At 47.3% G+C, this 18,467-nt stretch overlaps 1 protein-coding gene across 3 annotated transcripts in view; it reads right to left on the bottom strand.

Annotated features, from left to right (window-relative positions):
- Positions 1 to 18,246, bottom strand: part of LOC119484503 (glutamate receptor 1-like) — a 55,820-nt gene extending 37,574 nt beyond the window's left edge. For 2 of the 3 annotated variants that reach the window (XM_037763344.1, XM_037763345.1), the window contains exons 1-3: positions 17,129 to 17,823; positions 12,660 to 12,794; positions 1,765 to 2,004 (exon numbers count right to left, since the gene is read on the bottom strand). In XM_037763344.1, the coding sequence (XP_037619272.1) occupies positions 1,765 to 2,004; positions 12,660 to 12,794; positions 17,129 to 17,267 (514 nt within the window). In that variant the 5' untranslated portion in view covers positions 17,268 to 17,823. Of the gene's footprint in view, positions 1 to 1,764; positions 2,005 to 12,659; positions 12,795 to 17,128 lie in introns of all 3 variants that reach the window. The other variant, XM_037763346.1, reaches the window with a different exon arrangement.
- Positions 18,247 to 18,467: the final 221 nt, after the last annotated feature.

The following is an 18,467-nucleotide window of genomic DNA, read 5'->3' as shown; positions in this document are numbered from 1 at the left end:
CAGAGTCTGTCAGACTCCATCGACAGCAACCCAAGTTGCGTTAATGCGTTTGTTACGTGCCTGCAGGGCCAGACAGGCCTGCAGAGCCTTTCTCCTGTGCTGTTCTGCCCCTCCCCCTTGTCTTGCAGATGCTTCCAGGATTGACAGTTAATGGAGGTGATTGGAGTCCACCTGTGCAGAGTTTGTCAGCTGCTGAGTGGCTCACACTCATTCCATCCAGCCAATCGCCGTCGTGGGCTGCATTTAAAAGAGGCACACTCTGGGCTGCCTCTCTCTCTCTCTGACTCATTTGTAATGAATTATTTGACTTGTGAAGACACTTGTTTCCAGTGTGAAATTAAAGATAAGGTTTGTGGTAAGGAGGTAGAGGGCATAGGTAAGTTTGGGGTACCCTGTACACTTTTGCACGTAGGTTTTTGTCATGTCTAGAAACACTAGGTTTAGTGGTTGTTGCCAACCCCTGTATGTTTTGTAAACTGCTGTTTGTAGATAACTTAGTCAGCCTTTTGTTGGTTGTGTTTAAAGAAGACAGAGATTTAGTTAGGCCTAGTTTTGGTTTGTTAATTTTGATTATTTGGCACAACTATTTTGTCCCTACCTCCACCACATTTGTGAACCTTTAGTTTTCCTTTAATAAACCGTTCATTTTTGAACTTCACATTGACTCTGTTTAATCTGTGGTTGTTGTTAAGTAATTGTTCCACTTAGTGGACGTAACAAATGGGGGCTCGTCCGGGATCTTTTTCCCATGAACAACTCAACAACCAAATTGATGATGAGTCACTGTGGTAGTTGGAAATCTGTGTAAAAATGGCATTTAATCTACAGGATTTGTGAATGGTCCTAATTTGGATCAAGTTGAGGGATGTCGTAAAGACGACTTACTTAGCATTGCGGCACACTTTAACATTGTAGTGTCCAAATATAGTGTAAAAAAATAAATAAAAGCGAAGTTAATTGAAAAATTGGTTGAATTAAATGTTCTAGAGGTTCCAGGCAACCCTGATTCCTCTGTTGATGAGAGTTCACATGATACAGGTTCTCTAGAAGAACCAAAGACTCCCAATGAGGAACAAATTGAATCAGCTACTCCTCCGAGGAAATTAGTTGAAGGGGATCCTCCTCCTGCAACATTACCACGCTTTGAGCCTTTCTCTCCAGGCAGTCGAGGTTAGAAGTTAGAAGTTAGTGACGTTAAAACAGATTTGCATTAAAGCGTTATTACGTTGACAGCCTAAATGTTTATTTAATGTTTATTGAATACTTTTCTCAACATTCGGTTAACATTTGTGTCAACATCTTTGCATAATGTTTTCTCTCGTTAAAGTTTGTTTGATTCAGTTTATCATCAAGTTATTTAGAGTGAAACTTTGGATTCTATATATTCTGAATCAAACTGTTTCAGTACGAAGTGTATCTGGACTCCATCCATCCTTGATCTGATCTAACCTCACAATCAAACAGAGATATGTACGGAAGTCTTATTGTTCCTTTTCATGTTATAACAAGTTCTTCTTCCTTTTATATTGACGGATGATTCCTGTTATTACTACGCAGTGTTTCCTGTTATAACTGCCCTGGTTATTGAATAATAAAACAAAACTAATATGATGAGACGGGACGTGAACCTGCCTGTGATGAAGATCAACTCATCCTCACTTTACACTGCTTTGTAAGAACGTCACTACTTCCTGCTCTGCTGGCGTCGGACCATGAACCTCTCAGAAGCGTATGACGGTATGACAGTGTATGATGCGTCCTCACCTGAGTCGGAGCTGTACATATAGACGAACCGGGTCCAGTAGAAGTTGTCCAGCAGGGCCATGAGGGGCTCCTGTAGCTGGGGACGCATCTGGAGGACAAACTGGTTGTTGGTGTGAACCGGGAAGGACGGCGTGACGAAGCAGACGTGCAGAGAGCCGCAGAAAGACATCAGCATGTTGACTGTCCGCCGGTCGTACAGACCCATGATGGCGTACACGCCCTTCGAGAACTGGGAGCAGACTGGGAGGAAGAGGAGGAGGAAGAAAAGGAGGAAGAGGAGGAGAACCATTAAAACAGAGCTCATTGTTTCATCTCTCAACAACACGTCAACGGCCTCAACAACACGTCAACGGTCTCAACAACACGTCAACGGACTCAACAACATGCCAACGGACTGAACAACACATCAACAGACGCAACAACACGTCAACGGACTCAACAACACGTCAACAGTAGTCTGAGTAACGTGACGTCATATCTTTTATTGTGGTAGTCTGAGTAACGTGACGTCATATCTTTTATTGTGGTAGTCTGAGTAACGTGACGTCATATCTTTTATTGTGGTAGTCTGAGTAACGTGACGTCATATCTTTTATTGTGGTAGTCTGAGTAACGTGACGTCATATCTTTTATTGTGGTAGTCTGAGTAACGTGACGTCATATCTTTTATTGTGGTAGTCTGAGTGACGTCATATCTTTTATTGTGGTAGTCTGAGTAACGTGACGTCATATCTTTTATTGTGGTAGTCTGAGTAACGTGACGTCATATCTTTTATTGTGGTAGTCTGAGTAACGTGATGTCATATCTTTTATTGTGGTAGTCTGAGTAACGTGACGTCATATCTTTTATTGTGGTAGTCTGAGTAACGTGATGTCATATCTTTTATTGTGGTAGTCTGAGTGACGTGACGTCATATCTTTTATTGTGGTAGTCTGAGTGACGTGATGTCATATCTTTTATTGTGGTAGTCTGGGTAACGTGATGTCATATCTTTTATTGTGGTAGTCTGAGTAACGTGATGTCATATCTTTTATTGTGGTAGTCCGAGTAACGTGACGTCATATCTTTTATTGTGGTAGTCCGAGTAACGTGACGTCATATCTTTTATTGTGGTAGTCCGGGTAACGTGATGTCATATCTTTTATTGTGGTAGTCTGAGTAACGTGACGTAATATCTTTTATTGTGGTAGTCTGAGTAACGTGACGTAATATCTTTTATTGTGGTAGTCTGAGTAACGTGATGTCATATCTTTTATTGTGGTAGTCTGAGTAACGTGACGTCATATCTTTTATTGTGGTAGTCTGAGTAACGTGATGTCATATCTTTTATTGTGGTAGTCTGGGTAACGTGACGTCATATCCGTTCCGTATCCGTCAACCTAAACAAACGTGTTCTTATCTTCATGGCAGACGGACGTCATTTCAACTGATAAAGAGCAGTTTCCTGTTTCACACTAAAGGTTTACGTGGTTAATCCCTGTACACACAACGGCTTTATCAGATTAGTGTCCATGCAGGACTCCTTCACAGGCAGCGATTAGGATTCAACACATAAGAGCTGCTGAAGCATCCCAACACACTCTGTACATCACGTCTAACAACAGCCTGTGATTGGCTGAGACACACGTCACTCAAACAGCCTCTAAGTGCTGCCAGATTACTACATTCAAATCAAAGGTCAAGGGGTCAAAGGTCACGACGGCTTCATCCCTCAAAGTTTCTTGTTTTAAATCTGTGTGTGTGTGTGTGTGTGTGTGTGTGTGTGTGTGTGTGTGTGTGTGTGTGTGTGTGTGTGTGTGTGTGTGTGTGTGTGTCTCGCTCTTCTCTCTGGGGGCCATGCTATCATGCTAACAATAGACGAGTGCCCTGAGGCCAACGCTATCATGCTAACGAGGAATCCGTTTCTTAGCATTAGCGCTGGCGTCCCGCCGGGACATCACAGAGGGTCGTGCGGCGGCAGATGCTGAGAGCTCTGCTGGGGATCATTCTATTAGTGTTCAGGTCAACGACGTCGTGGTGACGGTCCAGATGTGTCCAGCCGCTGGACTGATTATAATTCATGTTATAAATACATAAATACACGAGCTGCTGTAATCAGGGAGCTCTGAGAGCTCTCTGCTGATATACATCATCTCTTCTGCTCTGGTTGTCAGGACTACAGTAACACTACCAGCATGACTGTCAGGAGGAGGAAGAGGAAGAGGACGAGGACGAGGACGGGTACATTACTGGGACTACCTTTAGGAGCTGACTGGCCTCGCTGGAGGTCTGAGCTCCTTCTAGTTATCTGATGTTCATCACTCTGTTATTTAAGTTCATTTTAAGCTTCATTTTAAGAACCGGCCCTGCTAGAACCGGCCCTGCTAGAACCGGCCCTGCACCTCCACCGACGGGACGGGACGACGGGGACGACGGGACGACGGGACAGGGACGACGGGACGGGACGACGGGACGACGGGACGTCCTGAAGCTGGAGTCCTGACCGTAATCCTGCTGACAAACAGACAAAGAAACCATCCGAAGTGAAAACACGACATCATGAAGAGTTAATAATCAATAACTGATCGGTGTGGGTTAATCGATGTGTGGAGGTTAGGGTTAATCGAGGTGGAGGTTAGGGTTAATCGAGGTGGAGGTTAGGGTTAATCGAGGTGGAGGTTAGGGTTAATCGAGGTGGAGGTTAGGGTTAATCGAGGTGGAGGTTAGGGTTAATCGGTGTGGAGGTTAGGGTTAATCGAGGTGGAGGTTAGGGTTAATCGATGTGTGGAGGTTAGGGTTAATCGGTGTGTGGAGGATCAGTCGCTGCATCTCATCACCAGCAGACAGCTTCTCACTGATGTTTACATCTGATGACAGTTCATATTAATGAAGACGAAGGTTGAGGAAGGGCACCGGTGGCGATGTGGAGAGACTGAGCCGACCTCGCCTCGTCCCCGCTGAGGGTCCTCCAGTCAGACATCTCGCTCCTCGCCACCCGGGGCTTTTAGACGGAGCTTTATTTAAACACAGCACCGCGGGCCGCACAGCTGAGACCTCGTCTCCCCACAGAGCCGCTCATCCTCCTGACACATCCGTCCATCTCTCCACGCTGCAGTTAGATCACATCACAGGGACCGCAAAGGCTTGTTGGCGGGTAACGGCGAGGACGTCTATAAACCGCCATTGTCCTTCACGACGACCCGCGGCTCAACCGTTTACGCTCCCTCTGCTGAGAAGACGAGACGGGACGGCCCGGAGACGACCATCGGGTCGCCGTTCTACTCCGTCGTTCTGTCTTCACGCCGCTGAGCCGACACTCCACACGGGACAGTTTCTGTTTTATCTGGAGTCTCCGTGATCGCTGACAATACAAGCAGCCAACAACGGGAAGGTCAGAGGTCACAGACGCGTGACCTTGAACATCACGATCCAGACGTTAACTCATCTGATGGAGCGCAGAGCGAGATGAGCACCGTCAGGTCCGTGGAAAAGAGACGAAGGCAAACTGGAATGAAAGATTTCGTTCCGTTAACGGGGCTCAGCGGGCGTCTCTAAAGCCTCTAAAGCCGCGTCTCCACTAAGAAGTTCCTGTTCCTTTTAGTTCCTGGAACTACTTTTCCAGGAACTAAAGCAAATCGCATCGATGTCAGCGTAGGAAAAACAAATCGTCAACCGCTCCCTTCAATCATCGATATACGATCCGATCGCCAATCGGCACAAGTATGCAAACAATACCCGTCCACATACTGTTAGCTAGCGTGCTAATCAGCTAGCTAATGAAGCTACAGACTGAACAGATCAGTTGATGCTCCGCTGTGTTCAGGTACGGATCGATGACGTCGTTCCGTGTTTACAGATGTGAGGCGTCGACAGCTGGACCGTAAACAAACATAGTCTCAACCTCCGGCTCTCATTAATGTGTTTAGTGGCGACGCTGAATAATAGATTAAATAGCTGCTGCTTTCCTCAGGGCTACACACACACACACACACACATACACACACACACACACACACACACACACACACACACACACAAACACACACTCAGCACACGAGTCACACTCACTGAGGCTAAAGTCATTTAGGCAACTGCTGCCTCCCAGGCATCACAGCAATAATCTGCACGCACGCACGCACACACACACACACACACACACACACACAAACAGAGTTGCAGGTTTAAATCCCATCTGTCTGCTCAGAGTCTCGTCTCTGCCGCCTCCACATCTACGTTTACATTTCAGTCGTCCACAGAGAATTACCCACAATTCACTCTGCTACACAAACCAGCCTCCGTCCAACCACTTCAAGCTCCGCCAGCTGCTGTTATTGAGCAGTAGAAGAAGAAAGTCAGCTGCTGTTAATGAGCAGTAGAAGAAGAAAGTCAGCTGACAGTTTAGTAGCTGCAAAAAACGTAAACTGAAGTCAACAGTTGGTTCCACGTCAACATCAGCAGAGCTACACCTCCGCCATGTTGGACTGACAGACACGACCAGACGCCAGTAAAACGTCCTCCTACAGAGAGACACGAGGCAGGACGGTGCGGGACGGTGCGGGGCGGTGCGGGACAGTGCGGGGCGTTGCGGGACGGTGCGGGGCGTTGCTGGGCGTTGCGGGACGGTGCGGGGCGTTGCGGGGCGGTGCTGGGCGTTGCGGGACGGTGCGGGGCGGGGCGGGACGGTGCGGGGCGGTGCTGGGCGGTGCTGGGCGTTGCGGGACGGTGCGGGGCGGTGCGGGGCGTTGCGGGGCGTTGCGGGGCGGTGCTGGGCGGTGCGGGGCGGTGCTGGGCGGTGCAGGGCGGTGCAGGGCGGTGCAGGGCGGTGCTGGGCGGGGCGGGGCGGTGCAGGACGGTGCTGGGCGTTGCGGGGCTGTGCTGGGCGGTGCTGGGCGGTGCTGTGCGGTGCTGGGCGGTGCGGGGCGGTGCGGGGCGGTGCGGTCCCGTGGGTCTGATCAGCGTTCATTATGGCGAGGAACATAACTCTGAATTCAGCTGTTAGTTCTTGTTACTACTTTCAGGACATCATGATTTAAATGAGGGATATTAGTGTTCCTTACTGGGAAGTTGATTTCTCTCCTCTGATCTACAGACGTCTCTTTAAACATCCACGGACACACACTCAGTGGTGGTTTCAGTCCAAGATGGCGGCAGCGGCTGTCTCTATATGATCTATCTTTAATTCTTTCTCTTGTCTTTGACTGCGCTGCTGGAGCCCAACAGTGTTTCATGTGTTCTCTCTCTTCAGCTCCTCAGAGGATTTAAACCTCTTTATCTCCTGACTGTGACTGTAACATCTGATCTTCTGTTTTGTCTGACATGAAACTACAGTTTAAGATTATTAATTAAAGATAATCCCTTCTCCTGGTATCTGAACAGCGACTCCTCCTTCTCCTCATTATGTGCCAGATAGTGTTGTGGAAGATAAACGTCCTTCCAGGCGATACATGCAGCTGCACTTTATCCTCATTTCACATCGGAGGCATTCAACTGAGCGTGAAACTACAACCGAGTACTGAAGGGCAAAGTGTCACCAGCTCTGTGCTCTCTGTCCACCGGGCTTCAGCCCAAATGTTCCCAACGTGATGCTGCATTCTTTATTCTGCATTTTCTACACCAATAAACAATAAAAAAGCCTAACTATGGGGAGCGGGGCAGTGCTGTACTATCCTTCTGTCAGCTCAATCTGGAGCCTCCTGATAAGGGAAGTCCTGGCAGCCGAGCTTCCTCCTCCTCCTCCTCCTCCTCCTCCTCCGTCTTCATCTACACCTCTGGGAGGCGGTGAGTTAATGTGAGCTCTTTGGGTCTCTGCTGCTCAGAGGATACTCTTTATATTTAAAGTGAAAACTTGAATGGTTGGCTGCTTCTTAATGTTGAACCCTGGTCTGTTTCCTCTCTGGTAGCGGTCTGTAGCTGTCGGAGCACATCACGCCATCTGCTGCCGCGTTCACCATAACTTACCCTAAAGGATGTTTATGTGAAACCCGGCCTGCAGTCATGCTAGTGGCTCTGTGAGGCTGCACTTTGAGCTAATGTTAGCATGCTAACATGCTAATGTTCAGCAGGTATAATGTTTACCATCTTCACCATCCGTAGTTTAGCGTCTTGGCATGCTAACATGCTGTAGTTTAGCGTGTTAGCATGCTAACATGCTGTAGTTTAGCGTCTTGGCATGCTAACATGCTGTAGTTTAGCGTGTTAGCATGGTAACATGCTGTAGTTTAGCGTCTTGGCATGCTAACATGCTGTAGTTTAGCATGTTAGCATGCTAACATGCTGTAGTTTAGCGTGTTAGCATGCTAACATGCTGTAGTTTAGCGTGTTAGCATGCTAACATGCTGTAGTTTAGCGTCTTGGCATGCTAACATGCTGTAGTTTAGCGTTAGTCACTGTGCGTCATCGCAGACTAATCCTTCGTCTGTGGTTCGTGTCGGCTGCACGGACGGCAGAACGGTTCAAAGGAACTTTTCTATTTTCTATTTCTATTGCCTCCGCACGGCTCTCAACATGGCAACAGCTGAGCCGGAGGCTAACAGCTAACAATGCTAACAGCGCTAACAGTGAAAACAACAGCGACCGAGCCGACAGAGCTAACAGCGTTAACCTGGGGGGGGGGGCGCTACACTGCCACGACGACGCCGTCCGTCGGGACGCCGTCATCAGCTGTAACCGCCGTATGAGAGCAGCGCAGAGCGGCGGCCGTGAGCTAGCTCACATGCACTAACAAGCACTAACATGCACTAAAAGCACAGAGAAGCTCTGATTACATCACACACAATCTTTGAGATTATGACTTTAAGTACAACAATAACAGAGTGATGTAGGGACTCACCAATGTGACTGGTGGGAGGTGACCACATGAACTCAGTAACATGATCCTTGACCCATGGACTCAGCTCTGTAGCCATTGGCTACTGTAGCATTCACACGTAGGTGTGAAATTCACCCAGGACAAAACCAGAGGAATCTCTTTGTTCCTCCTCTTTCTGCCCTTCTCCTCTCACTTCCTGACCTGTGGAGGTGAGCTGCTGCTCTCTTGACCAGAAGCAGCTCTTCTCTGATCTATGGCCTGTTAGAAAACAGACATAGCAACACAAGGAACCTCTAAGGCAGAGGACGCGAGGGCCTGCCTTTTTGCCAACTAACTTCAAGCAACAACCGCAAGGAAGTGAGCACCAAGCTATCAAGCTGCTGGGAAGAAAGTATTGGAGTGATCAGCTTCCTCCAATCTGCACAACTTGATTAGAGCACAGCAAAGACAACATCTTTGACTTGGAACCACAACTTCAACACATGGAATTACAAACCCTTTTCTTCCATGGATTGGTAACGTACTGGGTTTACCTTAGCATTAGCAATTACACATGGCTGAGCAAGAATGTTCAACTTTGATTTCTAGAATGTACTTGTATTGATTTGGTTTAATGTTATTCATTGAGTTTGACTGTTGTGATATTATTTGTATTTGATATTTGGGTAGGTGGCTTCGCCACATCTGATGTGTTTAGTTTATGCTTCACATAGACAAGGTCTTGCATGCAAACTAACCATCCTTTCTAACCCACTGCATTATCTGACACACATTAAGATCACATACAGAAACTGTGAATTAGTTAAACAGTAAAACATACAGCTTCAGATAATCTTAACCCCACATCACCCCCCTCTCTGTCCTTCCTGAGCACATGTGTTCTGAAGAACAAAGAGGCCATGTGGTGACATGTTGGCGGCCATCTTTGATCCCGCCATCTTTGTAGTTTTACAGTGTCTCTCTCTCTCTCTCTCTCTCTCTCTCTGTCTCTCACACACACACACACACACACATGCTTACACACTTTGTTTGGTTTGTTTAGTTTAGTTATTTAGTTAGATTAATATTGTGTTTACACCTTTATTATCTTGTAAATAAATGTTTGTGGAATATACATGCTGGTCTGTTTAATGTTGTACAAGAGTGAATAATGTCAACCTCTGCTATGTCAAGAACTCTGATATCCTTCAACCTTTACTATCTATTTTGGTTATAGTTATTAATTTAATTATTAATCAACATTTCAAATTGATAGTTTAGCATATATAATGAGACTATATTAACGTTTTGGTTATTGGTCCCTGATTCCAGGGTGGTGCCCCGTTTATTATTAATGTTTATTGATAATCTTTATTAATATTAATAATTATATTATTATTTATTAATTGATTTGCTAATAACCAAACCTGTTACTGCGAAATCCCTACAGTGAGGAGAACAAAGAGTTAAAGCTGCTATTTATCTGCTGAGGATTCAGGACTACTGTCAGGAACACAGAGGGTTAATGCTGCTGAGGATTCAGGACTACTGTCAGGAACACAGAGGGTTAATGCTGCTGAGGATTCAGGACCACTGTCAGGAACACAGAGGGTTAATGCTGCACTTTATCTGCTGAGGACAGACTCCGTTGGTGTCTCACTGAGTCAGGAGTCTCTGTCTGAACGGAGCTCAGAGGACGTGTCTCTGTCTGAACGGAGCTCAGAGGACGTGTCTCCTGGACTTTAAGTGCAGATAATAAAGGAGAAGTAAACAACAGCGCCGTTGCTTAATCAGCATAAATGTGATAATAACAGCGTGAAGGCATCGAGTCAAAGGAACAACAGAGAGGAAATATCAAACACAGGAAATATATATGCAGACAGGAAGACGTACACAAAGACGAATGAAATAATGTGAGACAGGTTAGTTAGTCACTGACTGTCTGAGGATGATGATGATGATGATGATGAGGATGAGGATGAGGATGAGGATGAGGATGATGATGATGATGATGATGATGAGGATGATGATGAGGATGATGATGATGATGAGGCAGGTAGCTGGCTCTGCATTATATATATATATATATATATATATATGTGTGTGTGTGTGTCCGTCTATATAATGAACATGACAGCTGCGTGACACAGATCCCAGACCGGATCCCAGACCGGATCCCAGACCGGATCCCAGACCAGATTCCAGACCAGATTCCAGACCAGATCCCAGACCGGATCCCAGACCAGATCCCAGACCGGATCCCAGACCGGATCCCAGACCGGATCCCAGACCAGATTCCAGACCAGATTCCAGACCAGATCCCAGACCGGATCCCAGACCAGACCCCAGACCAGCAGCAGGAAGTGTCTCCAGTGTTGGGTTTAAAGCTCGTTCACGTTTAGTTGTGACAGGAAGTGATGCGAGGAGAGTCCTGACAGCTGTCAATCAAAGTCCAGCTCAACACTGAACACATTTACACACATGGTCCTGAACATCAGGTCAGAGGTCAGAGGTCAGAGGTCAGAGAGCTTCATGTCACCTGAACCAGACTACTGCAGGAAAAAACTCCATTTAACTACTGAGGAGTACTGAGGAGAGCTGCGGAGTACTGAGGAGAGCTGCGGAGTACTGAGGAGTACTGAGGAGTACTGAGGAGTACTGCGGAGTACTGAGGAGTACTGAGGAGTGCTGAGGAGAGCTGAGGAGAGCTGCGGAGTACTGAGGAGTACTAAGGAGTACTGAGGAGTACTGCAGAGTACTGAGGAGTACTGAGGAGAGCTGAGGAGAGCTGCAGAGTACTGAGGAGTACTGAGGAGAGCTGCGGAGTACTGAGGAGTACTGAGGAGTACTGCGGAGTACTGCGGAGTACTGAGGAGTACTGAGAAGAGCTCCGGAGTACTGAGGAGTACTGAGGAGTACTGAGGAGAGCTCCGGAGTACTGAGGAGAACCGAGGAGTACTGAGGACAGACTGAATATACACGAGACTACTGACAGCTGCTCTGAGTGAAGTACCTGAGCAGGTAGCGAACAGAGTACCTGAGCTAGAGGTCGTTAGAGATCGTTAGAGGTCGTTAGAGATCATTAGTGAACATTAGAGGTCGTTAGTGATCGTTAAAGATCGTTCGTGAACATTAGAGGTCGTTAGTGATCGTTAGTGATCGTTAGAGACCATTAGAGATAGTTCGAGACCGTAAGAGATGTAAGAGATCGTTATCGGTCGTTAGAGATCGTTAGTGGTTGTTAGAGGTCATTAGTGATCGTTAGAGATTGTTCGAGACCGTAATAGATCGTTAGCGGTCGTTAGAGATGGTTAGTGATCGTTAGAGATCATTAGAGATTGTTAGTGGTTGTTAGAGATCATTAGTGATCGTTAGAGACCGTTAGAGATCGTTAAAGATCGTTAGTGATCGTTAGAGATCGTTAGTGATTGTTAGTGGTTGTTAGAGGTCATTAGTGATCGTTAGAAATCGTTAAAGACCGTTAGAGATCGTTAAAGACCGTTAGAGATCGTTAGAGATCGTTAGAGATCGTTAGTGATCATTAGAGACCATTAGAGATCGTCAGTGATCGTTAGAGATCGTTAAAGACCGTTAGAGATCGTCAGTGATCGTTAGAGATCGTTAGAGATCGTTAGTGATCGTTAGAGACCATTAGAGATCGTCAGTGATCGTTAAAGACCGTTAGAGATCGTTAGAGATCGTCAGTGATCGTTAGTGATCGTTAGAGATTGTTAGTGATCGTTAGAGACCATTACAGACCGTTAGTGGTTGTTAGAGGTCATTAGTGATCGTTAGAGACAGTTAGAGATCGTTAGAGGTCATTAGTGATTGTTAGTGATCGTTAAAGACCGTTAGAGGTCGTTAGTGATTGTTAGTGATCGTTAGAGACCGTTAGAGGTCGTTAGTGATTGTTAGTGATCGTTAGTGATTGTTAGTGATCGTTAGAGACCGTTAGAGATCGTTAGAGGCCGTTAGTGATTGTTAGAGATCGTTAGAGATCGTTAGTGATTGTTAGAGGTCGTTAGTGATTGTTAGAGGTCGTTAGTGATTGTTAGAGATCGTTAGAGATCGTTAGTGATCGTTAGAGGTCGTTAGAGGTCATTAGAGGTCGTTAGTGTGTGAACTTACAGGCGTAGGTCATGGCGAAGCTGCTCCCCGTGTCCACCATGTCCACCTGTGGAACCAGTTTGGGGACATCCTGTTGCTGGGCCAGGGCGAAGCGAAACACCTCGTACTCGTGGGAGCCGGTGGGGAAAAGGCCTCCTGTTCCACAAAGAGACACAGACACAGTATTAATTACCACCACAGAAGAAGAAGGAACAGAACCAGGAAGAACTCAGCCTTTCCCCGGGATCAGCGGTGTGTATCCTCAGAGTCCAACTAACCCTAACCCAAGAGAGTCTAACTAACCCGAACCCAAGAGAGTCTAACTAACCCTAACCCAAGAGAGTCTAACTAAACCTAACCCAAGAGAGTCCAACTAACCCGAACCCAAGAGAGTCCAACTAACCCGAACCCAAGAGAGTCCAACTAACCCGAACCCAAGAGAGTCCAACTAACCCGAACCCAAGAGAGTCCAACTAACCCGAACCCAAGAGAGTCCAACTAACCCGAACCCAAGAGAGTCTAACTAACCCAAACCCAAGAGAGTCTAACTAACCCAAACCCAAGAGAGTCTAACTAAACCTAACCCAAGAGAGTCCAACTAACCCGAACCCAAGAGAGTCCAACTAACCCGAACCCAAGAGAGTCCAACTAACCCGAACCCAAGAGAGTCCAACTAACCCGAACCCAAGAGAGTCCAACTAACCCGAACCCAAGAGAGTCCAACTAACACAAACCCAAGAGAGTCTAACTAACCCTAACCCAAGAGAGTCTAACTAACCCGAACCCAAGAGAGTCTAACTAACCCTAACCCAAGAGATTCTAACTAACCCGAACCCAAGAGAGTCTAACTAACCCGAACCCAAGAGAGTCTAACTAACCCTAACCCAAGAGAGTCTAACTAACCCGAACCCAAGAGAGTCTAACTAACCCGAACCCAAGAGAGTCTAACTAACCCGAACCCAGGTCTTTATTTGACTGCTTCTTGTTGTGTTTCTTGGCGTGTTACCACCAGCTGTCCTCCATCCATTCATAACGGCGTCTGAAACACCACGACTTCAGCTCAAAGCTGCGTCTTACATCCCAGCAGACGGAGGATGAGTTCACCACTAACACTGAACATAATGCTGGTGGTTCTGCAGTAGCTGCTGTTAAACACTCCGTCTCTCTACACGGAGGTTTTCAGGCTCACAGAGAAATAATGTGAAGACTTAAACTCGTCAAGCGTCTCGTTGTCTCTGTGGTGGAGACAGAAGACGTGTTGTTATCTGAGTTCACAGCTGCTACATTCACATGTTAAAATGAACTTTGTTTACTGTTTTCCTCTTTTCTAAACCTTCTAGAGCTGCAACGATCAGTCGATTAGTCGCTCAGTCGACTGGTTTGAACAGTGAATAACAGCTGAAGTCATCATTCTCTGGTTCCCAGCTCCTCAGTTGGGAGGATTCGCTGCTTTTTCTCATCTTACCGGAGCTGTAAATTCATTTTTATTCACTGTTGGTCGGACAAACGAGACACTAACAGGTCCCAGTACATTTGTAATGTTTATTATTCTGTATTTATGTGATAAAGAAGTCGTTAATCTATAATTTAATCCATCTGTTATAAATATTTGGGGAAGTGTTGATGCCGAACAGGAATAACTGGGATGTGTTAATCACAGTAACTAAACTAGTAACCACAGCTGTCAGATAACTGTAGAGGAGTACAGCGTACAATCTATGTAGTACCTCAGAGTTAGAAGTACTTGTGGTACTTGTACGTGTACTCAGTCAGAGTCCCCTGCTTGTTGCCAGGCTGCATTAGAGTGAGCCGGAGTACAACAGAGCAGCAGGTGAAGTGCAGCCCGCTTCAGCCCCGGAGAACTGCTCACACTGTAAAATGTGGATATTACAGGAATATTATTAGAATATATGATTTATTCATCAGGTTCTAAAGGCTGGAAGCGGTCCATCTGCTGTGACAGAAGGTCTCTGTGACTCAACCAAAGTTAGTGGTTGTTAATGCTGAGCTGTGCAGCCTCTCCGCTCGCTATGCAGGTCAGACGCTCACGCACCGCAGGACGCACTTTACTGCTGTTCAACCCGACTCCACACCAGCACCGAACCTGAGAGAACTCTGGGTCGGCGGGCCACATTAGAACTGTGAACGCAGGTTAGTTCAACCCGACTCCACACCAGCACCGAACCTGAGAGAGAACTCTGTCGATGGACTGTTTGAAGCGCCCTGTACGGGACACGTCTGGACAGCAACCACCACGATGATCACATGACTGATCATCATATACTGTTAAAGACAACTGGTCAAATCATTTCATTTACACAACAGAAGTACATTTACTCATGTACTGTACTTAACTACAATTATGAGTTACTTTTACTTTGCTTGAGCATTTCCTTTTTATACTTTTTACTAGTGATGCACCGGTGCCACTTTTTTTCAGACCGAGTACAAGTACTTCCATCTGGGTACTCTCCGATACCGAGTACCGATACCGAGTACCGATACGAGTACCGATACGAGTACTTCTCTGTGTCTAAAGACCCTCGTTAACAGCCAGCTGGAGGGTGTGAGCGACACACAGCAGGTTGGGGAGTCCCACATACGAGGCGGTGCGCCGCCACCGGCTCTAGGTCGGCTTGGAAAGGCTCAGGGTGAAGGTGCTTCCCGGGGCCGTGGACAAAGTGTCACCGGGGCGAACTGTCCTCAGTGTGGCCCAGCCGCGTCTGACCACGTAAAAGACGCCAGAGGTCTGCGGGGATGTCGGCAACCGATCCGACCCGTCTTGAAACACGGACCAAGGAGTCTAACTCACGCACGAGTCAGAGGGTGGAAGCTAAACCCCGTGGAGCGATAAAAGTGAGGGCCGGTGTTTGCCCTGCCTGAGTTGGGATCCCGGCCCAGCGGGGTCAGGCGCTCCACCATAAAGTGGTATTGGAGCCGTTTTGCGAGTACATGAGCACAGTATCGGACCCGATACCCGATACTGGTATCGGTGCATCCTTAGTTTTTATTCCGCTACAAGCTGACAGCTTTAGTTATGAGGTACTTTGTAGGTTAAAACATAACAAAGTTACACTAAATGTTGGCCATGGCCATTTTCAAAGGGGTCCCTTGACCTCTGACCTCCAGATAACTGAATGTAAATGGGTTCTATGGGTTCTATGGGTACCCACGAGTCTCCCCTTTACAGACATGCCCACTTTATGAGAATCACATGCAGATAAATGAGTTATTGTCTCCCATATTTGAATATTTCTGCATCCTGGGGTCCCGAAACCGTCTCGAATTCCATTAATTGTGTCTCACTGTAAAGCTGAGACTCTGGTGGATCCAATCAGCCCACTGGATTCATCAAACTAGAGACTTAGAGCATTCAGAGGATGGATGGATCAAACTAGAGACCTAGAGCATTCAGAGGATGGATGGATCAAACTAGAGACCTAGAGCATTCAGAGGATGGATGGATCAAACTAGAGACCTAGAGCATTCAGAAGATAGATGGATCAAACTAGAGACCTAGAGCAATCAGAGGATGGATGGATCAAACTAGAGACCTAGAGCATTCAGAGGATGGATGGATCAAACTAGAGACCTAGAGCATTCAGAGGATGGATGGATCAAACTAGAGACCTAGAGCATTCAGAGGATGGATGGATAAACTAGAGACCTAGAGCATTCAGAAGATAGATGGATCAAACTAGAGACCTAGAGCAATCAGAGGATGGATGGATCAAACTAGAGACCTAGAGCAATCAGAGGATGGATGGATCAAACTAGAGACCTAGAGCATTCAGAGGATGGATGGATCAAACTGGAGACCTAGAGCATTCAGAGGATGGATGGATCAAACTAGAGACCTAGAGCATTCAGAGGATGGATGGATCAAACTAGAGACCTAGAGCATTCAGAGGATGGATGGATCAAACTAGAGACCTAGAGCATTCAGAGGATGGATGGATCCAACTAGAGACCTAGAGCATTCAGAGGATAGATGGATCAAACTAGAGACCTAGAGCATTCAGAGGATGGATGGATCAGACTAGAGACCTAGAGCATTCAGAGGATGGATGGATCAAACTAGAGACCTAGAGCATTCAGAGGATGGATGGATCAAACTAGAGACCTAGAGCATTCAGAGGATGGATGGATCAAACTAGAGACCTAGAGCATTCAGAGGATGGATGGATCAAACTAGAGACCTAGAGCATTCAGAGGATGGATGGATCAGACTAGAGACCTAGAGCATTCAGAGACCCCCTATACCCCCTAAAGACCCCCTGGACCCCCTCTGTCTGGAGTTAGCGAGCCTAACACGGTGTGTCATTATATAAACTCAAATAAGCAGCTGGATTAGAACTATAGGAATATATAGTCTTACAAACTATTAGTTATATCAATGTTTAAGATATTAGAGGATTACTACAGAACATGAGGTCCAGTCGGGTCCTCCAGCTGGTCCCGGATCACCCCGCAGCCCACCGCTCACTCACCTATGTTGATGTTACTCGGGAAACTTGTGGTGCTGCAGAGCCCGAGAGGCAGCAGCAGCAGGAGGAGGACCGCCCAGGACATCACCGAGGAGACCGCCGGGGACACCGCCGGGGACACCGGGAAGCTCTGCGGCTGCATGTTACCTCCAGCAGCAGCACCGACCGGAGACACGGAACAACCGGGGTAATCCCATTCACACCCGGACCGGTACTGATCCACCGCAGCCCGGGAACACACTCCCACATCCACCGGCAGTCTGCTTCAGTCCTCTCTCAGGTAGTCTGCTTCAGTCCTCTCTCAGTCTGCTTCAGTCCTCTCTCAGTCTACTTCAGTCCTCTCTCAGGTAGTCTGCTTCAGTCCTCTCTCAGTCTGCTTCAGTCCTCTCTCAGTCTGCTTCAGTCCTCTCTCAGGTAGTCTGCTTCAGTCCTCTCTCAGTCTGCTTCAGTCCTCTCTCAGTCTGCTTCAGTCCTCTCTCAGGTAGTCTGCTTCAGTCCTCTCTCAGTCTGCTTCAGTCCTCTCTCAGTCTGCTTCAGTCCTCTCTCAGTCTGCTTCAGTCCTCTCTCAGGTAGTCTGCTTCAGTCCTCTCTCAGTCTGCTTCAGTTCTCTCAGTCTGCTTCAGTCCTCTCTCAGGTAGTCTGCTTCAGTCCTCTCTCAGTCTGCTTCAGTCCTCTCTCAGTCTGCTTCAGTCCTCTCTCAGGTAGTCTGCTTCAGTCCTCTCTCAGTCTGCTTCAGTTCTCTCAGTCTGCTTCAGTCCTCTCTCAGGTAGTCTGCTTCAGTCCTCTCTCAGGTAGTCTGCTTCAGTCCTCTCTCAGTCTGCTTCAGTCCTCTCTCAGTCTGCTTCAGTCCTCTCTCAGTCTGCTTCAGTCCTCTCAGTGTCTCTCGGACTCTCTCGTAGTATTTCCCTCTCATCAAACATCCACCACAGTCTGCCTCAGTCCTCTCTCTCTGTTTGACTCTCAGTGTCTCTTTCTGTCTGTCTCTCAGTGTCTCTGTCTCTCAGTGTCTCTCAGTGTCTCTGTCTCTCAACAGACGTCCATGTCTGGAGCTCAGAGCTCTGCTGCCGCGTCGACTCTGACTGTCAGAGTGGTTGTTCACCGTTTTTGTACCCGACTACCTCTCCTCTCTCTCCCTCTCTTTCCCTCTCTCTCTCTCTCTCTCTCTCTCCCTCCCCTTTCTCCCTCTCTCTCTCTCTCTCTCTCCCTCTCTCTCTCTCCTCCCCACTCCCTCCCTCCCTCTCTCTCTCTCTTTCTCTCTCTCCCCCTCTCTCTCCTCCCTCCTCCCTCTCTCTCCCTCTCTCTCTCTCTCTCTCCCTCCCCCCCCCTCCCACCCTCCCTCTCT

This window comes from Sebastes umbrosus, unplaced genomic scaffold, assembly GCF_015220745.1.
Source record: "Sebastes umbrosus isolate fSebUmb1 unplaced genomic scaffold, fSebUmb1.pri scaffold_88_arrow_ctg1, whole genome shotgun sequence".
Lineage (NCBI taxonomy): Eukaryota > Metazoa > Chordata > Actinopteri > Perciformes > Sebastidae > Sebastes > Sebastes umbrosus.
Note: the sequence above shows the minus strand (reverse complement) of the source record. Positions and strands in the feature narration are given on the sequence as shown.